The sequence below is a fragment of the Falco rusticolus genome, chromosome 11, assembly GCF_015220075.1.
Source record: "Falco rusticolus isolate bFalRus1 chromosome 11, bFalRus1.pri, whole genome shotgun sequence".
In the NCBI taxonomy this organism is placed as follows: domain Eukaryota; kingdom Metazoa; phylum Chordata; class Aves; order Falconiformes; family Falconidae; genus Falco; species Falco rusticolus.
In genome coordinates this window covers 11,564,187-11,587,274 of record NC_051197.1, presented here as the reverse complement: position 1 = coordinate 11,587,274, position 23,088 = coordinate 11,564,187, and the positions used below count along the sequence as shown (strand labels likewise).

Sequence of the window (23,088 nt, the reverse complement as noted above, 5' to 3'; positions counted from 1 at the left end):
CACATGCAGGACAGGCTGACAGCCCCCCCTCCCCGTGCCACACACCCCACTCCACACCGTGCGCCCCTCCTTGCACGTTTGCACATCCCATTGCATGTGTGCACACAGCAGGGTCTGTCTCAAGCATCCCTCCCCCCCCGCCACCTCTGCCCCCCAGAAGAAAGGGCTAGACACGGCAGGTAATTTATATATAATATATATATTTACTCTTTAAAAATAAACCTTCGGTCCCCACTACCGCCTGTACAAACTACAAAAATAAACCTTTGCTCTCTTTGATATAAATAACTTAGATGGCGTGTTGGGGGGGGGGAGCTGCCCGCCGTGCCCACGCCTGGCACGGGGACGGGGTCCCCAGGGCCACCCCAGCTCAGTGGCAGTGTCTGGGGGCCGGGGCGGCTGGGGCTGTGGGCACAGCAAACACCGCTGGAGTTAAAGTGCTGGGTAACGGTGCAGACGGTGCCCGGGATGGGGCTGGGGACAGGGACAGAGGCTGGCCTGGGGACAGCCCTGACGTGCGGGGACAGCAAGGACCACCCCAAGGACACACACACAAACCCCCCCGCAAAACCCTGCCCGTGTGGTGGAAACCGCAGGCTCCCTGGCTCCGCCGCGGCACATCCCTGATCTCCAGCCCTCCCGTGTTCGCCAGTGGGGAAACTGAGGCACGGAGCCGCACACCGGAGAGGGGTGAGCTGCCCGTGGCCGCCCAGCACCCCGTGGAGCCGGGGCATGGACCAGGTGTGTGCCCCTACCCTGGGCTCCCGCTGCCTCCGGTGGGCAGCCCCGTACCGGCAAAGGGGCTGCCCCCTCCCTGCCTGCACCCCGGGCAGCTGGGCGGGGCTGTAGGCTGAAGAAATAAATCTTTTAAAATAAGCTTAAAAATATATATCTCTCTATAGATAGTTTCCCTTTGCAATAAATAAAGGTGGGGGGTGCCCGCCCCAGGCCTTGCCCATGGCACCCCAGGGCACAGCTGGCTCTGGGGCTGCCCCCTTATCAGGATGGGGGGCATCAGGGCACCCTACTGGAGCACCCCAGCTTGTGGCCCGGGTTGGGGGTCCCAGGAGGAGGTGATGGGGAGCAGGCAGAGACCCCGCAGTGGGGGAGCTGGTAGGGCACCAAGCCCGCCTTGCCAGCAGCTCCAGAAACAGATTGGGGGGGGGTAGGAGGGGTTAGTGCTTCCATTTCGGGGAGGGGGAGGGGGGGGGCAACAAGCCCGGGGCAGGGAAACCCCACACCCTGGGTGAGGGGACACAGCACCATTGGCACAGCCCCCGCTAAGGGACGTGCAGGCACAGGGTGGCCTGCACACAGCTTGCATAGAAGTGCCAGCCTGCCCTGCCGAGCCCCTTTGGGGCAGGTGTGGGGGTGCCAGTCCCCCTCGGCCGAGACCGGGGGGGCACCGCCGCTCCGGCGATTAGCAGCACGATGTGGGCGACCCTGCTCTGCACCCTCCTGTGCCTGCTGGGCGCTGGGGAGATGCTCTGCCCAGGAGCCAGCAACCTGTGGGGTGAGAGAATGGGGGGAGGGGCGGTCAGCTGGGTCCCTCCAAACCCACCCTGCACCCCCACGCCGCCACGCAGAAGCCCCGGGGCAGGGTGCCTGTGCCCCCAAGCTCACCTAGCGCCGGGTGCCTGCCCCGCTGCGTCCCATGCTCTGCATCTCGAAGGTGTCAGGCCCAGCAGTGCCACTGGTGCTGGGTACACTGGGCTCCTCCAGGCAGTCCCGCTCGCCACCAGCAAAGCCCTCGGGGCCAAAGTTGGGGTAGGAGCCAGGCAGTGTGGGGTGCAGGGCCACCGTCACCGAAGCAGTGGCAGTGACGGTGGTGTAACTGCCGGCAGGACCCTGCAGGTGGGTGCTGTAGGAGGGCAGGGCTGTGGCGGGGGCTGGCCGGGCGCCCGGTGCGCAGGGCTGTGGGTAATCTCGGGGTGGTGTGGGGCACGGCTCCCCGAAGGGCAGGGGCGGTGCGGGCTGTGGGCCGGGAGCCTCCTTCTTCCCCTGGACCTCTGGGCTGTCCTTGTAGGGTTTCAGCACCTGGAGGGGGGACATGGAGCATGAGGGCCCCCAGCCACGATGAGCATCCCTTTGGCAACCCCAGCAGCATCACAGGGCACCCACGAGCCCCCATTCCCAGTTTTATCCATGACCCTCTCCCAGGGGATGCCAGGCAGCTGGTGATGCCATGGTGGGCAGAGACACTCACGGTGATGCGAGGGAAGCTGGGGTCCTTGCCGGCCTCCAACAAGATGTGTGCCGGGGCTGGGGGCACAATGAACGGCCCCCGGGGGCTGCCTGGTCCCATGCTATCTGCGTCCGAGGGGTCAGGGAAGGTGGCAGGCCATGCTGGGGCACGCCGGACATACAGCCCCCCAGGGCCCAGGCATGGGGGCACCGGCTCTGGTGGGGGCAGGCGGGGGACGTTATCAGCCGGGGATGCCTGGAGAGAGAGGGGACAGCGTCAGAGGGACTAGGGAAGTGGATGGAGGGATGGAGAATAGAATATGGAATAGAGGGATGGAGAATAGAATATGGAATAGGGAAGTGGATGGAGGGATGGAGAATAGAATATGGAATAGGGAAGTAGATGGAGGGATGGAGAATAGAATATGGAATAGAGGGATGGAGAAGTGTGGGGGCAGCAGGGAGCATGGGGTGATGCAAGGATGGGGTGAGGGCTGTGTGGGGTGAGGGAGATACAGGGTGAAGCAAGCGTGGGGTCAAATTGGTCAGGGAGGGATGGGGGGAGTCGAGTGTGGGGTGAGGAATGGGGTCAAGCAGGTATGGGGCAAGTTGGATATGCGGTAGAGACAGGATGGGGTAAAGCAGGGATGGTACAGGGTGAGGGATGGGCTGAGATGGGTATGAGGAAGGTTGGACTGGATAAGGCAAGGGTGGGTATAGGGTGAAGGGGGGACAGGGTGAGGGGCAATGGGGGATGAAGAGACATGGGTACAGAGTTGAGGAGGGACAGGGAGAGATGGGAGGGGGGTCTTGTACCTCAGGGGGTGGCCCAATGACAGAGAGCAGGACTGGCAGTAGCACCAGCCCATTCAGCAGCCCCAGCAGCGTCAGGATGGTGAGCACCGCAAAGAAGTACCTGGGTGGGCCACAGGCAGAGAGGGTAAGCAGGCACAGCCATCACGAACCCCGTCCCACCCCAGACACAGCTTCCCACACCACACACTCTAGCCCCTCCATGTCTCCCCAGCCTCCATGCAAGACGGGGTGGATGTGCCCAGCAAAACACATTCTCGCCAGCTGCCCCACCTCCCCCCCACCAGCCAGGGGGGCTGCCATGCTCAGCAGCCTCCGCTACCAAAGCTTTTGGGGTGCAGCAAGTGGCTGGTTTACGCCAGGCCCAGTGCTCACCTCATGATGAAGTCAAACTCTGAGCCAGCCAACATGAGGACGCCCAGGAGTGTGGAGACAGCACCATCCATCACGGGGGCAAAGGTGTGCTCCAGTGCTGCAGCTGAGCGCACGTTCTTGCTCCCCACAGCTGTCAGGAAGCCCTGCATGGGATGGGGATGTGACGCGGGGCTTATCCCCATGAGCCATCCATGACGTGGCCACTCATCGGCACATGGCCAAGGGGATGAGAGTGCCAGGGAGTGGGAACTGGGGTGCCCTAAGGCTGGGCAGGGGGTCTGCCTGTGCTTACCAGGGCCACATGGACAGTGAACTCTACACCGATACCCACTGAGGCGATGAGGATGACCACAGGGATGGCGCTTAGCTTGATGCCCATCAGCCCCATGATGCCAAACAGCTCCACTGCCATCATGGCCAGGATGGAGACCTGGGGCAAGGGGGGGTCAGTGAGGGGTGGCTCTGACCAGCTGTCCCCTCTGTCCCTCCACTTGTCATGCCCCATCCTACCCCTCCATATAGGGCAGCCTCACCCCATTACCCCTTTTCCCTCTGTTCAGGCTGTCCCTCTGTCCCATTTTTGGGGGTGGCCCTCACCCTCCATGCTCACTACATGTTCCTTTCATAAGGGGTGTCCCTGATCCCTCCATACGGGTCCCCTACACACCGTCACCTCCGTATGGGTATTCCCTTCAACCTCCTCTGCATGGATATCCCCAGACTCCTGTCCCCTCCATATGTTCCCTTCATCAGCGATGCCCCTGATCTTTCCATACGGGTGTGTCCCACCCACTGCCACCTCCATACGGGTGTCCCTTCCACCCAGGGTGCCCCTGGCCACCCCAGCACCCCATCCCCACAAAGCAGGTGCCCAGGACCACCCAGCAGGATGGGAGCAGGGCTGTATGTTCCTGTCCCCATGCACCAAGAGGGCAGCATGGCCAGCTGCCTGCCCCGTCCCCATGCATCAGGGTGCGTACTCACGATGATGCCGGCCGTCCAGGGGTTGAGCAGCAGCAGGGCACAGACGAGGAAGGTACAGGCCAGCAGGATGCTGATGGCCAGCAGGAACCAGTGGCGCAGGCCAATGTACTGCTCCCAGAAGAGGAAGGGGTAGCCACTGGGGTAGCTCAGTACCCCGTGGCGCTGGGCAGCCTCCCGGCAGATGGCCCGCACGCTCTCGATCGCCTCCACAAAGTCAGCTGTGCGACGCAGCCCGCTCAGGTAGAAAGGGAACTGGGCGAACTCCAGGGGCTGGGCTGCTGGGACTAGGGAGGAGAGCACGGGCAGTATGGGGGTACAGGCAGCACAGGAGCGCAGGCAGCATGGGGGCACCTCAGCCACACCAGCCTGAGTGCTGTCTGGGCACCACAGGGCTGGGCAGCGTGTGGGGAGCAGGCTGGGGGCAAAAAGGAGAAGATTTCTCTGCCAGCAGGATGCTTGTGAGGTAGGGGGTAACGGGAAACAGGGGGTTCTCTGCAGGGGCATGTTTGTGGGGCAGAGGGAAAACAGAGTGGAGGGGCTTCTTTGCGGTGAGATATTCATGGGCTGGAGCAGCGTGTGCTGCTGCGTGCTAAGGGCACAGTGGGGTGCTCAGGGTGTGGAGTGCAGGGGACAAGCATGGGGCACGGGGAAGCAAGGCAGTTTCTCTACCAGAAGATGCTGACGGGATGAGGGATGTGGGGGATTTCTCTCGGGGGGGATGCTTGCAGGTCAAGAGAGGTGCAGGGAGCGGGGTCCTCTGGAGGAGGATGCCAGGGGGCAGGAAGGGGCCATCGCGTCACTCACTTCGCAGGTTCTCGCCCGTGGTGTCGTACTTGTCATGGATCCACTCCGGCGGCGGGGGGTAGAAGTTGGCCTGGGAGGCAGCGAAGCCCAGAGGGTCGTTGCTGGCCCACACCGTCAGGCAGATGTAGAAAGTGTCAGGGGGGATGATGCCATTCTCATCCACCAGCCGCCGGGTGGTCAGCTATGGGGAGAGAGTCAGAGTGGGTATGAGCTGGGCGGTGGGCACAGAGTTGCCCCCAGCCCAGTTGCCCCAGCCCCGTCCCCACGCACCTGGTTGAAGTTGAAGGGCTCCTTCTTGTTGCCAGTCTGGATTAGGAGCTTGTATGCCAGCGCCCCATCCTCAGAGCCGTTGCGGTAGCTGTCATGGGTGATGCGCCCAGCTTGCCAGTCCCTGTCGAAGGTGGCCTGGAGCCCTGGGGACACATTGTGGGGGGTGAGCATGCCTTGGGGCACACCACCCCACACCGCATGCCGTGTGCCCTGGGGAGCATGGTGCCAGCAGGATGGGCATGAAGAAACCCCAGGGCTCAGCTTGGCATTGTTGGGCACCCTGGGGACACCATGGGACCACTCTCCCCGGGGTGCCACACACGAGGGAAGGCATTCCCAGGCCAGTGGGGAGTATGCAGGCTGCGGGGGGGGTCCCTGGGCAGGTGATGTCATGGCAAAGAGGGACATCCCTTACCTCGCAGCCAGTCCTGGAAGTAATGGAGCCACATCTTGGGCAGGTCACGGTTGCCCTCCCGCACCACATACTTGACGGTGCTGAAGGCCTGGTGCAGGCTGAGCAGGGCGGCTTGGGCACCTGGGTAGTGGAAGCCACCCTTGGTGACGATGAACATGTTGTAGAAGGAGAAGTACTTGAACTGGGCTGAGATGAAGGCATGCGCCTTGGTGTCCCGTGGCACGATGTCCGTCAGATAGAGCCCATCGTGCACCATGGTGGTGCCGTAGAGGCTCAGCCCCAGCAGCGCCAGGAAGAGCACCACCACCACCGCCTGTGGGGACAGCAGGGGGGTCAGGCAGGGTCCTGTGCCACCGGCCCACTTTGGGTGGCATTGCCAGGACTTTCCCCTCCTCACCTTGGTCCGGGTCCGCAGGAGGAGCGGGGCGTACTTCTCCCGGGCAAAGTCAGCCAGGCTCCAGCGGCAGAAGGGCAGGGGGACACACTCCCTCCCACCCTTGGCTTCATCCAGCTGGGCCAGTAGGTCCCGGGTGGAGCTGGACGGGGTGAAGACCTGCGAGCCCAGGGGGTCCGTGGGGGGCAGGAGGACGGCGGGCGAGGTGCACACCTGGGAGGTGGGTGGCAGGACGGTGACGACATGGTGGCCTGAGGGGTCACACCGGGTGAAGGCTTGCACAGTGGTGGTAATCTGGGTGCTGGTGGCCACACCGGGGTGCCCATAAGGGGACGGGTGGCAGGCATGGTTGTCATTAGCATCGGCAAGCTCCTGGGGTTGGATCTGGATGACCCGCGAGGAGCAAGGGCTGTGGGGAAAGAGGAAAGGAGAGAGAAAAGGATGAGAAGATGTTGAGGGAGAGGAGCAGTCACCCCGTTCGGGGGGGACCCACGGGGTCAGCCCCATCCCCGTCAGCCTGGCACTGGTACCTGTAGAAGCAGCAGAGGATGTCAAGCCGGCGTTTCTCCCGGCGGTGGAGGTCCAGGCTCAGGATAGCAGGAAAGACAAACAGCACCATGGCGAAATTGAACACCACAACCACTGCAGCCTGCGGGCACAGGGGGACATGTCAGAGTGGGGTCTGGCCATCCCTTCCTGCTCCCCGTGGACAGGGACCCTGGCCCTACCTGGAGGGAGAAGGCACGCAGGGCAGGGATGGGCACCAGGGCTGCCATGAAGAAAGCGATCATGTTGCTGACAGAGGTGAGAGCCACGCTGGTCCCCGTGCGCTTCAAGCACTCGCCCGTCCGCTCCTGCAGGGACAGAGGGAGGGGGTGATAAGAGGGGCCACAGGGAGGTGGGAGGGGGCCAGGGAGCCCCCAGGCAGGGCTGGGCACTCGCCTTGAAGGGAATGTGCTGGCTGGTCTCGGTGAAGGCATGAGCCAAGAGGAACATGTCATCCACACCGATGCCAAGGGCCAGGAAGGGCAGGACCTGCCAGAGAGCAGCCGGTGTCAGTGGAGGGCACATGGCCACCACCTGGGAGGGGACTGACCATCCTGCAGCCCCCAGGGTCCCACCAGCCCTGCAGTACCCAGCTTTTCCCCCAGCACATACCTGGGTGGTGGCTGCATTGAAGGAGATGCCCAGCAGTGAGCAAAGCCCCAGGCCAGAGGCCACTGACAGAGCCACAAGCAGGACCCCAGCCAGGCCAACAGCCCCTTGGGACTTGGAGCAGTCCCACCGCAGCATGGTGACACAGGCATAGGCCAGCTGGAAGAGCACAGCGGGTTAGTGGGGATGGGGAGGGGACAGAGGGGGTGTGGGGGGTGGGGTGGGTGCACACACACCATGAGGAGGTAGCCCCCAGCCACCCGGATGGCGCTGACGTCGGAGAAGGACTTCATGATGTCGTTGAGCGTGGTGGTGGAGAAAGCATGGACGCTCTGCGTGGCATTGGGCGGGATGGAGTTCTGTGCCAGCTGCCAGAGGTGCACCCCGTTAGAGGAGTCACCTCCCACACTCCCTGGTACACCCCTTCCCAAGCCACCCAGGGTATCACCACCACCACCAACGGTCCCATGGGACCCACCAGACTACAAGAGAATGGTGCCAGGACTCATGGCCACATGAAAACCTGCGTGTGGGGGTATGCCACATACAGGTTCATCCCTGCCCAGCCCCATGCAGGGGCTGTTCCCGGTGCCCACCTCCACGAATTTCCTCTGCCAGGCCTCCAGGATGGCTCCCGCCTTCTCCTCGCTCCAGCTGATGTCATGGATTTCGTAGTCATCTTTGAAGTGCTCGAAGAGCTGCCGAGGGCTCATGAGGAGGAACATGGTCTGCAGGGCCTCGGCGCTGGGGGACAGGCATGCATCTCGCTGGGACCGGCTGCAGTGCCCCGGGATGCAGGAATGGGTCCGTCCCCCACCCCACGGCTCCCAGCCCCACTGCGGACACCCAGGAGAGGATTCAGGCATCCCTCCCTCCATCCCCCACCTTGCTCTGAAGCAATGCCCTGCTTGCCAGCCCCATACACTAGCCAGCCTCACACTACCTCCCAGACAGCCCCACAGCCCCTCTTGCAGCCAGGGCAGGTTCCCATGGGCACCAGATAAGGAAGAGGACAAGGGAATCCTGCCCCAAACTGTCCGAGGGGTGAGTGCTACAGCTGGGCCCCTGTGCCATGCCTGGGGTACCCACACCACAGTGGCTCTCACCGTAGCAGCTTGCCCTGGGAGTCTTTGGTCGTGCCACCTAAAATCAGCTCCTGCTGCCAGCGCATGAACTTCCTGGAGAAGCCATGGCAGCCCCCCGAAAGCTCGGCTGGGATGTCAGGGCTCTGTGGGTAAAAGGGAGGTGTCAGGGATGCAGGACTGTGGGGCAGGCAGGAAAGCAGCGAGCTCCCACACACCCCCTGGTCCCCACGGGCTGTGACCCACCTGCTGACTCTGCTTGTTGGGGGCACTCGGGGGGCACTGGGGGTCCTGGGGATCCAGGCAGGGCCGCTCCATGTAAGCCTGCCCCACCTCTGCCTTGTCTAGCAGCTCTTTGAAGCCTTCCAGGGATGTGAACTGCCCCAGCTCCTCCATCAGCTGCAGAGGGTCCAGGTTGCTCCACTGGATGTCCGGGCGGCCCCTGGGGAGAGAGCAGGACTGGGGTGACGAGGCATGCCAAAACCTACACGTGATACCACCACCACTGCCATCTCATCCCATGGGTACCCTTGAAGGCAGGGTACAAGGATGCAGAGGAGCAGCATCAGTTCCCAGTGCATCCCCTACCCCCTCCGGGGGCCACCTGCGGCATCCCCCGTGCCCTGCACAGCGCAGCAAGCCGTGCCGAGTCAACACTGCCCCGAGTCAAGTAGCGTGCCTGATCCTGTTAGGCTGGGACAAAGCGGGGGGAGCTGGCCCCGCTGCCTGGCCCCGCTTTGTGCAAGCAGTCAGGCCGATTACTGCCCGCAGGCTAACATCTTGATAGAGGGGAGCAGGCAGGCAAGGGGGCTCCAGGTATCCCTTCCAGCCCCTCCTGCCATCTCGCCTCAGGCTGGAGGTTTTGGGGCTCAGCAAAGGCTCCGGAGGCTCAGGATGGTGCTGAGAGCCGGGCACAGACCAGGTCCTTGGAGGTCCAGTGGGACCCCGTGGGACTTGGGTAACAGGGAAAAGAAGCTTTTCCATTGCCTGTGGATGCTCTGCTCCCTCCATCCCAGTCCGGGGTGCTGGGGGGCAGCTCCCAGCCTCACTCGGCTTCTTTTTTAAGACAGAAAGGACACACAAAAAAGCCAATAACCCAGCCCAGCGCTCCAAAGAGGGGAAGAAAAAGCCCCAAGCAAGTGTGGGCTCTGGGGAGAAATGCAGCCTAATAATTCATGAAGGCTGGCTGGGCCGGAGCCGGCCGCTCGAGATTCCCACATACCAACCGGAGCTGCTGCTGCTTCCAAAGAGAGCCCCTTTTATCTGCTTTCGCTTGCTTCACTGAGCCAGGGCAAATCCTTTTGTCTTTCCATAGATTGCTGCTCTTTGTTCTCCCAGCTCCCGCCCCGCTCACCCCTAGGCGTTAAAAAGGGGGACGAGTCCCCATGGGCTGGCTGGTGCTCAGCCGGGGTGCCCACCTGGGCACCCGCTCGGCCGGCTGCGAGATGAGTCCCACCGCTACTGCGGGTGCCACCCTGCCTGCCACATACTCCAGCACCAGGATGCTGCCCACCCGGGCAGATGATGCCACCAGCATCCTGCTGGACGTGGCCACCCTGGCGCTGCTCGCTCCGGCTCCTGGCTGCTCCCCCGGCTGGGCTGGGGGGAACCTGAGATCTTGGGGGGGCAAAGCCAGTCCCCCAGTCCTGGCTGGGGATGCTGCGGCCCCTTCCCCCTCCTCCCATCCAGCAGCAGCCTGAATAAGGCCACTATTTCATCTGTTTGGCAAGGGGCAGCTTTCAGAGCAGCATTAGCATGAGAAAGCACAGGGCTGCGTTTGCTGACAATGCACAAGCCTCCCCGGCTCTCCCGGACGAACACACGCGTAAACAGAAGGAATGTGGGGGGGGGGGAGGCTCCCCCTGCCCAGCCCGGGTCCCCAGCTCCACCACTGCGGTGTGGGGAGCTGGATGGGAGTCACCCACCACCCACTCCGGGGACTCTGTGCCCTGTGTGTCCCTGGGCACAGCTCAGGAGCTTGGGTGCCTCCTCGCTACCGTGGCACCCACAAAGCGCTGGGGGCAGGGAGCAGCCCCCAGGGACCTGCCTGCGGCACAGCCTCGGCCCCTGTGTCCCCGTCCCTGGTGTGCAGTGTGGAACAGCCGGGATGGGCAGCTCCTACCCAGGGGCTGCAGAACCCCTGCGGCCGTGCAGCCCTGCCAGTGCCACCGAAGCCAGGCGGATGAGGCCAGGGACCTGTCTCCAAGGTGTTGACCCATCAGGACGAGTGATGGTGATGGGACCATCCCAGGGCCCAGCAGGACAAGCAGCAGCACCGAGGGACCTTGGGGTGGCTGGGCCAAGCTGCATAGGAACGTCAAGCACAGCCCCTCGGCAGTGCGCCCCCGGTCCCTGCTCCCATCCGTGGCCCCCCACACCCCAGCACAGCCCCCTGCACTCACGGGAGGTAGGCTGAGCCTCCCTGCAGCTTGGCACCTTCCCAGAAGCAGTCCAGGGGCGTCAGGATCACGCAGGGGAACAGCTTCTCTATCATCTGTGGGAGGAGGAGATGCGAGGGGTCAGCAGGGATGGATCAGGCCCTCCCTGCTCCCTCCCAGCCCTGCTGGGCTGCCCAGACCTGTGCCCTCCCGCACGGAGCTGGCCGTGCCATTGCAGCGCCTGGGGCTGGCAAGCCCCATTCCCACCACGACCCACCTGCCCATTTGTTGAGGGACCGACTGCCTGTGGGGGGACTCCCTGGGGGCCACACCGTGCCCAGCACTCACCCTCTCGATCATGCCATTCTCAATGATGGGGACACCCGACTTGTAGCAGATCTTGTTCAAATCCCACGATCTGGAAAGGCAGGAGGAGGAGATGAGGATGAGCATCATCCCACAGGAGACACAGCAAAGGGTGGGGGGACATGCAGGACACAGCGGGGGTCCCCATCCCACCCTGTCCGGAGTCGGACTCACTTTCCGTACAGCGAGACTTGGACTTTGCTGGCGGCCAGGGCCGCCTCGAGGTGGAGCTGCAGGGCCTCCTGCGTCAGGATGTTCTCCCCCTCCCTCTTCGGGGTCTGGATCAACATCTGGGAGGTGTAGACAGACTCCTCACCCAGCTTCTCCTTGGTGTAGCGCAGCTCCTGGCTCACCCGGCTGCCCGCTGCGGAGGGGACCACAATGTGCCCTGTCTGTGCGAAGGCTGGTAGAGCCCCCGTTACACCACCCTGTCCTGCCCATCAGGATGCCCAGGGAAGGGGATGGGCTGGATCAAGGCCCCACAGCATCAGATGGTGCCACATGAATCTGGATCGGAGCGGGGGGGGCGCGCTTCTTGCAATGGGGTTCTGCAACAGCTGCATCCTCTGGGCACTTGCACCCAGCGCACCCAAGCAAGGAGCACCCCAGCCCACACCGGACCAGGCACCCCCCTCCCACCAGCACAGGCATTTCCAGCCCCAGAGAGGCCCATTGGCTTTACTTTCCCTGGAAGAACCCTGCAGACCGACAGCTGATGAAGCAGATGGGACACATCCTGCCCTGCTCCCACCTGTGTGCTGTGGCGTGTGCTGCAGATGCCCAATACAACCAGCTCCTGATGCAGCAAGCAGAACTGGGGACACCGCTCCCCATCCCTGCCAAGCTACTCCCTGGCACCCCAGGGTGGGCAGCGTTTTGGCTGTGGGGAGGGGTGGACACCCCCAAGTCCCCAACAGTGCAGAGTGCCCTATGAGGGGTTTGGGGACAGGGGAGGGGCACAGCACTGGGGAACTCCGTAGGACCCCTCTCCTCTCACCGAGGCGCTGGGAGCCATCCCCAATGGCAGCAGGAAGGCTCCCAGCGCAGCGCGGCAGGGCCAAGGTTTCCGGGAGAAGCCGCCAACTCCATTTGCAGCCACCTCAGCGCAGAAGAGAAATCCCCTCCCGGCCAGCGCAGCAGGGCCGAGATCAAACCCTGCGTGGCCTTTTGCACGGCAGAGCGCCATCGCAGGGACAGCCAGCCCCATCCCCGCTGAACGAGGGGCTCCCATCCCTCCTGGCACAGCAAAGGGGGACAGACACACCCCCCCCCGAGGAGGGTGGGAAGCCGATCTCGAGACACCAAGTGCAACACCCAGCCACCCTGCTCCCAAGTCCCTGCCCAGGGCAAGGGATGCTGCATGTAGCCCCCACCCCAGCACCACCCACCAGGGACACCCCAGGGTGCCTGGCATCGGGGCACATCCCAAGGCAGTGCTGCTGGCAAGGGGAAGGCTGGCTCCTGCCCAGCCCCGGGTGCTGGGGAAGCGGTGGTGGGGGGTGTCAGGATTCATCCGCACCGGGATGCTCCCTCAGCAAGAGGCGGGGGCCCCGGCGGGCCTGGCCCCCTGCCAGCGCCGAGGAGGCCGGAGCGAGACCACAAATAAGGAGCAGAATCTTCCCTTTTAATGACTTATTATATGGTTTGGTGTTTTTTTGGCTTTTTTTTTTTTCCCCCCCCTGCTTTTTGGGAACCGGGAGGGGAAGCGTCTTTATTGTTCCTGGCTGGGCTGGGGAGCAGCTGGTGTCCATCAGATGCCAGTTGGGGTGGAGGTTGTGCCAGGGCTGGGAAGGGGGGGGGGGGGAACGACACTGCCACGGCCTTTGTGTGTGTGTCAGAGGGGATGGCAGCGCCTGGGGCGAGGGGACGAGGACACAGGGAGGGTGGGTGTCACAGTGGGAGGGAATGGGACACCCCATCCCCTTCCTGGCAGGCTGGGAGGTCAGGCAGGAGGTGTACCGAGCTGCTCTGATCTCAGCTGCGCCACCCACGCGGAACCCGGGTGGGTGGTGGGACACAGCGATGGGAGGGTGCTCAGCATCGCCACCGCTCCCAGGGGACACATCCTGCTGCACCCCACGGGCATCTCCACCCAGCACGGCCACAGGAGGAGCCACACATCTGCAAGCATGGAGGGAGGGGCTGGGGGGAGCCCCTCAAAAAATTAAAGGGGGGGGGGGGGAAGAGAAAATAAAAAGCCGTCCCTTGTAATTAGTGTTAATTTGGAACAGGGCACTGCAAGCCGTCAGCAAGCTTCAAAGGCCATGAGGAAGCCTCAAATTCCAACACCCTAATTAACCAAAGAGCAACATGAAAAGACAAGGCAGCACACACAGGGCTGCCAAGGACACTTCAAACGGGTGCGCACCCGCCGGCCGGCCAGCCTGGGAGCGGGGCGAGACACCCCACGCTGCACGCAGCCCCCCAGCCCAGGGAAGGGGCTGGGGGGGGCACCCCAATACCAACAATGAGTACGTTAATGAGGAACTGTATGTAATTTTTTTTTTTTTTTTTTTAATTCCAATTAACAAAGGGAGCCCTTGGCTTTTTCATGCAAAGGGCCCTCTGGTTCCAATCAGGCGCTCCGGTCCTGCTTATTAACAGCCCACTCTGCTCCCCGGCGCGGTTTGGCTTCACCCCCCCCTGGACCCCCCCACTGGGCAAACTGACCCCCATGCCCCCCAAAACACCACAGTGGGGACTGGGGGCAGGACAGTCCCTGGAGGCAGCAGTGCCTTGCGTGAGCATCCTCCCAGGGGTGGGTACCACTTCTGGGTACCACTGGCTGGGGGGTCATGGGGTGCAGTCCCACAACCGTGTGGGCTAGAGGGTGGATAAGACCCCAGCCCACCCACAGGCCAAACAGCCAGCGTGCAGAGCAGGCTCCCACCGTGCCCCAGTGGGGAAGGCATGGGTGCCAGGGTGGGGATGGGGACCCTGGCAGCAAGGGCAGCTGTGTGTGCAGCTTCCCCCCCCCGGCCATGCCGGGGGAGCACTCCCCGTAATTGCAGCATCCGCCACAAAATTACAGAGCAGGGCGGGAGCCTCCCTGCCCCCTTCCCGGCCACCCTGCCTGAGCCACCCCCCCACCCCCCACCACCACTCCCCAAACCCTTCTGGCACAGGACCCACAGCCACAGCCCCGGCACTGCAACCAGCTCACCCTCACCCAGTGGGACCAGCTTGTGCCCTTGGTTGTCCTGGTGGGTGCCAGAGCTGCTTCACCCGCTGCCCAGCGCCAGCATGCCCCCACCCCCCGCCCAGCCCCAGGCTGGGGTGGGGGAGGGACAGGGTTGCTGCTGCTCCTAGCCAAGACGGAGCCCTAGCCCCTGCATTTCCCCCTTGCATAGGAAGGGATCTGATCCAAGCTCACCCCACATCTCCCCGGGGCAGACAGCACCCCCCGCTCCAGCTCAGAGGGTTTGGGGTCAGAGCAGCCCATGCCAGGTCCTGCTGCCCCAGTGCAGCTGCAAGCCCCCCAGCACAGGGGTCACCACCACACAAGCCACCCTGACATTCCACCATGCTCAGCCAGGGCAGGAGGGGGGCAAACCCCACAAGAGCCCTGTCTCCAAGCTCCCACAGGTGGGGGGCAGCAGGCTGAGCACACCGGGGCAGCATGCCCGGGTGACACAGGGAGGGCAGTGGGTCAGGGCAGGCTGCCAGCCCCACACCAAGCCCTCCCTGCCTGGCAAGGGCAAAGGAGGGCCATGAGAGGTACTGGGGGCCATGGAGAGGCACCAGTGTCCCTCCTAGCAGATGCATCCTGTTGCAAGGACCACTCTGTATCCCCAGGGCAGGTGGAGGCTGTGGTCAACAGCAGTACCACTGCTCTGCAGATGGGACCCAGGCACTGCCAGCAGCTGTCACCAGTGCTTGGGTGACCTGGGAGGGAGCATGCCTGGGTAAACATCCTCACCTGGCCTCTAAAAAATTAAAAATAATCAGGCCCTGTCCTCCTGCCTGGTGTAACAGGGCTATGGGATGTGGCAAGTCCCAGATTCAGCTGGTCCACAGGGTATCCTGCAACCCTGAACCAGCTCCAGCCATGTCCCCTGGCAAGTGAAAAGCTGTGGGCAGTAAGGGGGTGGTGGTGTTCCCTGGGGAGCTGCCCCTTTTCCACACCACAACATCCTAATGCCAGGGCTAGAAACCCTGACTCAAGTCCACAGCTGGGAGGGGGGGGGAAGGTCATGCTGAGATCCCCTGGAAAAAGCCATCCCCCACAGGGATCCCCCCTTCTGCAGCACCCCACCACCACAACAAGGGGCACACACTGGACTGTCAAGCCATCCCACAGCACAGACCAAGTGCATCCCACTGGCAGATATGCCCACTCCTGGGCGATTAAAGCTCCCAGGGGCATCGGGGAGATGCCAGCACCATCCTGCATCCCGGGGCACTGGGGAGATGCCAGCACCATCCTGCATCCCGTATACCCTCCTGCATCTCAACAGGAGGGGGTCCCAAGGCACCGCCCCGAGCATCCCTCGGCTGGCCGCTTCCCCGTGCTGAGCAGCGCGCAAGCCAGAGGCCACCTTCAAAGTGTTGTGGGGCGGATTAGCTGGATTAGGGAGGCAGTGAAAGGACCCATGCTGCTCCGGAGGAAGTCTCGCCCAGGGCACGCTGAAAGAGCCATTTTTACCTGTCCTGGCCGCTACCACCAGCCTCGCCAAAAGCCCCGCAGCCCCGTCCTGTCAAAACAAGTCCTCCCGGCCCCATTCACCCCACGGCGCAGGGCCGGCCCCGGGGAAGGGGAGGGGGGGTGGGGGTAGGTGGGTGGCAGATGGGTGTCCCCAGAAGCGCGAAGGATGACTGAGGGCTCGCTGCTGGCCCAGTGCCTCCAGCTCCCACCAAACCCAGCCCCACCAAAGGGGCTCCCACCACCCGGCTAAGTCAAGAGGGGTGGCAGAAGAGGGGGCTGCCTTTAAAAAGCCAGCAGCAGAGGGGCTGAAAGGGCCCGTTTGGGGCCAGCTCCACAGCCAAACCCCTTTTGTTTAACAGCAAAGCTAAATTAATGTCTTTATTACCCCAAATCGCGGGGTGGCGGTTCCCAGCGCAGGGAGGGGGGCAGCCGGGGGCTCGCACCGCCCCGGCCGGCACCGAGGGGACAGCGCAACCCCCGAAAAAGAGGGGGGGAAAAAAAAGGGGGGGAGAGGGGATTCAGTTGGGAACTATTCACCGCTAAGACTCCTGTCAGCATTGACATAAATTTCCACTGGTGTTGGCATTTAGGCATTTGCCATTTCCATATGTATAGGGCTGCCTGTACTAATTATGCTAATCACCCCCTCTGTTGGCTGCTGTGAAAAATGGCCACATTAGGCACTCCACTGCTTGCTAATGTCACTTAATGTGTGGTTGAAACATACATTCATCCCCCTCTGAATGGTGAAATTTTTCCACATTGCTGGCTTCATTCAGGCAAGAAATGAATTTTTTGAACTCAGACCACTTTTCCAGGCCCGAGGGAGAGGCAGATAATAAAACCCTCTTCTCGGGCCCTGGCGCTGCCCCCTCCCAGCCGCCAAATAACATTTAAAACGCAAAAAAAGAGCCCCCCTCCCTAAGTCCATGGATATGTCTAAGTTAAAAAAAAAAAACAAAAAACACACACACACACAAAACCCCCACCAAAACACAAAATCCCCACTTTCTAGGAAATACAAAAAAAACAACATATAAGTTGAAAAGCAAAGCAAAATGGATAGGGGCAGATAAGCCACAGCCATCTGTAAAGAGTCTCCCAGTCTCTTTGGGTTAATTAGCAAAATTTTCCAGCCTGAAAAAGCTGACTGAGCTGTCAAGGAAGGGAAAAAGGAAAAGCAAGAGGTTTTTGCACTCGCCTCCCAAAGATACATGAAGGCAAACTGCCTGCACCTCATACTTGGGCGGGTGGGGGGCTTCTGGGTGAGCCCCCCCAAGAAGAAAGGTCCTTCCAGAGCCAGCTGGGGCTGGGAGGGAGAATGTGCTTTAGAGCAGACTGCAGAGCCAGGCAGGCAGGTTTTTGGGATAACAGGGACCTCGGCACTTCATGGCAGCAGCACCCCAGCTGCCCCTCACTCCCCTGAGCCCCCAAGGATGGAATCACAGGGTCCCCAAGGATACCCAGACCCTGCAAACAGAGAGGACTGCAGGGTCCCAAAGGAAAAATCTCATCAGGCCAGGCAGGAGGGGGGCTCAGGGAGCCTGGGCTGCCCCTTCTGTCCCCATGGGTTGATACCTGTGTCACCATGCCCCAAGAGAAGTGGGGACCCCATCCCCACAGGATGCCCATCTGGGGATGGAGTGGGGACATGGCAGCCCAGAAGCCATCCCTCGGGCACGAGGCCAGATCCCAGTGGGCATCTCACTGCCCCAGCTGCAAGGGCAAGCTGCCGTTAGAGCCCCCACGCTGCTGGCACCAGCCCCACGTAGCCCCCCTGCCCTGCACCCTGGCTTCGCCTGCTCCTTTCTCTGCCCCCCACGCCAACATCTCGCCCACAAAACCCACCTGCCAGTAGCAACGAGACCACCCACCTCTCTCCATGCCCACCCAGGAATGGCCACAGTACCCCACTCCCCTCCACAACTGCTGCCCCACACACACCCCACTCCGTGGGTCCCACCAGGCACCGTGGGGACAGGGGCTGGGAAGAATGGCCACACAGATGGTCTCCCCAGGACGCAGGCAGGGTGGGGAGGGCGTTCAATCCCCATCCTTGGCTTTCTGTTGTGCCTATCCCATCCCTGACACCCCTATCTCTGCAAAGACGGAGCCAGCCAGGGTCCCTTCTCCTGCTTGCCCCTGCCACAAGGGGAGCCCCAGGCTGCGCCCCAACCCTGCCCTGGGTGCTGGGGAGGGGGTGCCCTGTGCCAAGTCCTGTTGCAGAGGTCAAGGAAAGGCAAAAGCTATTGCCAAGGGGATTGGGGGTGTCTTGGCTTCATGCCCCAAGTTGGGAACAAGGCAACAAATTCCCCTCACCCCCATACCACACAGCCCATTTCATCCCACCAGCATATTTGGGGTGTCCCTGACCCCCTCCAGGAAAGGGACAGGGTCTTCTCCGAGGAGACTCGGCAGCTCTTTGAGAGTGCAACGGCTGCGCGGGGTGCTCGGCTGTTCCGGTTAGGAATTAACCCGGCCTTCCTTTGAACCAGCCCTCAGCACTATAAATCAGGCAGACCCATTCACCACCCAGGGCTCTGCCTGCCCGGAGCTCGCCACCCCGGCCCCTTGGCCCTACAGACTCCCTGGGAGAGCCGGGAACAGCTGCCAGGTGTCTAGAGGTAACTCAACACTCGCCGCTAGCCAGGATTTCAAAGCCTCCGAGTGGCTAATTGCTTCGGAGGAGCCTAATTGAACATTTCCACAGTCGAGTCCAATTTATGGGGTGACACAGTCTCCTTCCATCTCCCTAACAGGGATGTGGGTCAGGCACAACCCCAGGAGACCACAAGCACTCCCCAGCCAGCCCCCAGTCTGCAAGGCTGAGGATTACACCCCCAAACTGGGACATGGGAGTTTGTGCTTTCCCATGGCAGCCAGGGTCACAGCCCAGGCTCAGGGGGACATGCCACCAGCATGGCCCCAACGCTGACCCCAGCCATGGGGCCAAAGCAGGGCTGCCCACCCTGTCCCCCTTTTGGGGTGGCGTTGGGGTGGGTGCCTCCATGGAAAGCAGCTCCCGTCCCTCCCTTGCCCACCAGCTCCCAGGGGGCTGAGCCAGCAGGGGCAGCCTGGTACAGGGTCACGCTCCACTCCCGTGGGGTTGGGACCTCACCTGGGTGAGGTGGTTTGTGTTGGAACATCACCAACCCACATCCCTCGGCCTGGCTAGGCAGAGGCAGGTGATCAGGTACAGACCGTTGCAGGGCGTCATCAGAGGCTTCCTGGACCCTCAACCACCCTGCCTCTGAGCTGGAACCTGCTGGCCTAGGACAATGGGACCAGGACTCCCTGCACACACACCCTGCCCCTCAAGACACCCCACGGTGCTGCCTCGGGGCTGGGACAGACCCTGCTCCTGCAAACATCTCCTTACATATGCAGAGAGGCAAGGAGCTGGGATCACCTGGCACTCTGGGGATCTCAAAGCTTTGGGGCCAGGCTGATGGGGCACCAGCAGCACTGCCTTGACCTGGCACAGAAATGTCAGGCTTGCTGCAGAGGGAGCCTGAGCAACATCTGCCCCTGCACACCCAGGGATGGGAAGAAGCAGTGGCTGAGAAAATCCCGATGCAGTTTAAAGTGCTCAGGATCCAGCCACACAGTCTGGGAAATTGTGTTCCGCTCCCCAGGGGCAGCCCAAGCCCTCCTGCCTCCCAGTAATGCACATCTCCACACCAGCAGGACAGGGTCCAGAGATCAGGAAGGGCTGGCTACACCTGAGGACACCAGGGGATGCTTTGATCACACCAGAAAAGGCAGACGCCGAGGCCAGCAGAGAGGCAAGGACCCATAGATGTTATGGGGAAGGGAAGCAGTCCCACAGCTGATACACAAGACTGAAAGAGCCACTGCAAACCTTTCTTCCACACCCTGGCTCACGCATGCCCATCAGGGACCCTGCAGGACTACAGCCACACCAGCCACATCATCCTTGGTGGTCGCACGTAGTGCCAATGCCTGAGGACAGCCTCCCTGAGCACGCTGGGGCCGTGCCACCCAGGAGCAAGGCACGGAAGGGTCTGCCCCAAATGCACACTCCTGGAGGAAAAGCCCTCCCAGGAAGACCAAGAGGGGTCCCGAGCAGCACCCCACAGAGCACCCCCAGCACTGCACACCACCCCCACCCCAAGCACTACAAATCCAGGGCAGGAGCTGTGTGCCGACCCAAGCGCACCCACTGCCCAGGAAGGGATAGGACACCCCAGGGTTAGCAGTTTTTCACTATGGTGTAAAAATAAATAAATAATAAAAAAAAATCCAGCTCCAAAGGTGCCCCAGTCATGAGAAAGAGGCGGCTCCTCAGAGAGGCCCCCTGACACCCATACCACAGTGCAGGGGAAATGTGCCCCAAGAGCAGGCACAGTCCCTCCTGGCTGTACCCACACAGGCAGGGAAGCATGGTGGGGCGCAAAGCATGCGCGCAAGAAAAGCTGGGTTTCTGGGCACTTCCAGCCATCCCCAGGCTCAGCCACATCCCCACCCTACTCTCCACCCTGATGCGTTGCAAGTCCCATTCCCCCCCCCCCAACAGGAACAACCACAGCCGCTTCCCTGGCTCCGGCCGTGGTTGCACAAAACACAGACTCCTTGCAACCCCAAAAGCACAATAAAAATCCAATGGAGCTGGAGCCGCGACCCGGAGCAAAGGAACCACGGAAGAAGCACGTCCCTCCTCCAGCAGCCACCACTTAGGCGCCGGCCGGACCAGGAGGTATCACTGGATTTCTCTGCTACGTGTTGCAGAGGAAAGGGGTGATGGAGACAAGATGGGGGGACGGGACACAACACACACGAACACTCCTCAGGAGTGGGGAGCAGGTGGGAGAGCCAGGCATTCCTGGGCAGGGGTGCGTGCATGCATCTGTGTGAGAGCAGGGCTTTTTTTTTTTTTTTAATAAAAAAAAAAGGGGGTGGGAGAGCAAAGTTGCTTCTATTGTTGAACCAAATCCAAGAGTAGCTGAGGACCACACAGGGAGCGGGGCGTGGGGGAGGAGGCAGCGCTCCCGCACAAAGATGGCTGACACCCCTCCGCTGAGCAACATCTGCCCCTGCACAGCACCCCGCCGGGGACCCCAGGCTGCCAGAGCCCCCCCGGCCCGCGCCTGGCAGGGATGGGGAGCGGGGGCGCCATGCGAGGCGCTGCCCCCCCCCCCTCCCCCGGACCCCCAAAGTAGGAGGGAAGCGCAGGGAAAGTAAATCCCAGCGCCGGGAAGCAGAGCTGCAGGGAGAGGGGAGAGAAAATCCACGCCGGAGTTATTAATAACAAAGGAGGGGGATCAGCCGCTTCCACTCGGAAACGGGGATTTGCTCCCGCCTGACCCTGCCCGCCGCCGCGTCCCCTCCGGGCAGGGCTCCCGGCCGGCACCGGCACCGGCCCCGCCGCGCTGCGGGGCTGCGGCCGCCCCCGGGGGCGCTGCCCGCGGGGAAGGGGGTGCCCACGCGCGCGCGGGGACACGCGCCCGCCGCCGCCACGCACCCGCCCCACCGCACGCGCGGGGACGCGCCCGCACCTCGGCGGCGGGGACCCCCGGGCGGGACACGCGTGGGGGGTCCCTTCGCGACACGGCACCACGCACCCGCGCGGACGGGACCTCGCGCCGCGGGCGGCCACGGCCCCGCCGGCGGCACCGTCCCCCCGCCCCGCGCTGTCACCTGCCCGCGAGCCGGCCCGCGCCCCCGTGCCCACGGGGGGCTGCTCCCGCGGGGCCGCGCTTACCTTCCACCCAGAGGTGCTCGATGTCGGTCTCGATGGACGCCACCCGCAGCCCCACGGCCAGCGCCCCGAACACCAGCAGCCCCACGAAGAGCACCTTCCCGCAGTGCCGCTGGATCCGGCAGCCCAGGGCGAAGAGCAGCGCCTGAAAGCGGGCCCGCAGCCACAGCGGAGCCCTCTGGCCCACGGCCCGGCCCTGGGGAGAGGGCGAGGATCAGACCGGGAGCGGGTGAAGGAAGCCCCTGGCCCGGGGAGGGGTGGGGGGGAGTCCGCTGCGCGGCGGGACGCCCGCGGCGGCCGCTCTCCGTGGGCTGCGGAGCGGCGCCGGGACCCCTCCGGCACCCGCGATGCCAGAGGTCCCCGGCCGGGGAGAGAGCGGGTGCCCGAGCCGGGGGACACGGGGGTACCCACACCCCCTCCGCCCCACACCCCCGCAGGCTCCTCCGCGCTCTCGGCGCCCCCCCAGCCCGGCTCGGAGCCCCCCGCGGGAGCGGGCGATGCTCGCCTCTTACCTCGGGCAGCGGCTTGCGGCGGGCAGCGCGGAGCGGCGGCGGCGGCGCGGCGCGGGGGGGCTCGGCCGGCATGGCGGGGCGACTGGCGGGGCTGGGCACCCCCCGTTATGTGGGGCCGAGCGCAGCGGCGGCGGCCCCCATGCGCGCGGCGGGGCCGGTGGTGCCGGTGGCGGGGCCGGTGGCGGTGCAGCGCGGTGCCGGTGCGGAGAGCTGTGTGCCGCCGGCCGCCCGCCGCGCCTCTAAAGGGGAGGCGGGGGCGGGGGGCGCCGGGGCCGCGCCGCCGCCGCCGCTCCCATTGGCCGCCGCCGCCGCGGCAGCGCCCATCGCCGCTGCTAGGCAACGGCGCGCCCGCCGCCGGCGGCCACACACGGCGGCACCCCCTACCGCCCCCCCGCCCCGCACGGCCCGGCCCGGCCCCGCCGCGGGGGGGAGCGCGTCCCGCCCCGCCCGCGGACAACGGCACCCCCCGCGCCCCGCGCCGGCGGCCCCCCTACAGACACCCCCAGGGATGGGCAGGTGTCCGCCCCCCCCCCCCCCGCGCCCAGCAGCACCGCAGGGGGGGGCACCCCCACGCTGCCACCCCGCCGAGGGTAGGCAGCCCCCCCGTAGCTGTCCCCCGAGGATGAGCACCCCGCAAGCAGGGCAGCCCCCCCTAGCCAGCCTCAAGGCTGGGCATCCCCCTGTAAGCACTCCCCTTAAAGGTAGGCGGGCCCCCCGTAGCTGTCCCCCAAGGACGGGCACCCCATAATCAGGGCAGCCCCCCCATTGCCACCCCCAGGAAGGAACATCCTTCTCCCACAGCTACCCCGCAAGGGTAGGCAGCCCCCTGGAGCTGCCCCAAGGGATGGACATCCCTCCCAAGGGGGCCCCAAGGGCAGGATGTCCCCCCCATAGCCTCTCCCCGAGGATGGGCACCCACTCATAGCTACCCTCCCTCGTCCAGGCACTCCCCTCAGAGACCCCCACCCAGTGCTGGACAGACCCCTCGTAGC

The 23,088-nt window shown here is 63.6% G+C and overlaps 1 protein-coding gene across 1 annotated transcript; it reads right to left on the bottom strand.

Moving 5' to 3' along the window:
• Positions 1-1,388: 1,388 nt before the first annotated feature.
• On the bottom strand, positions 1,389-22,420 carry PTCH2 (patched 2). Its single transcript, XM_037404740.1, is given in 26 exon segments — positions 1,389-1,506; positions 1,624-2,037; positions 2,207-2,440; positions 3,001-3,100; positions 3,373-3,515; positions 3,665-3,802; positions 4,357-4,640; positions 5,161-5,341; positions 5,431-5,573; positions 5,846-6,158; positions 6,243-6,648; positions 6,770-6,888; positions 6,968-7,093; positions 7,182-7,274; positions 7,398-7,553; positions 7,631-7,762; positions 7,991-8,138; positions 8,501-8,622; positions 8,723-8,918; positions 10,879-10,970; positions 11,203-11,272; positions 11,395-11,584; positions 21,588-21,780; positions 22,097-22,198; positions 22,200-22,348; positions 22,351-22,420. Coding segments are annotated over 25 exon segments (4,314 nt in total). The 3' UTR covers positions 1,389-1,506.
• Between the last annotated feature and the right edge of the window lie 668 nt (positions 22,421-23,088).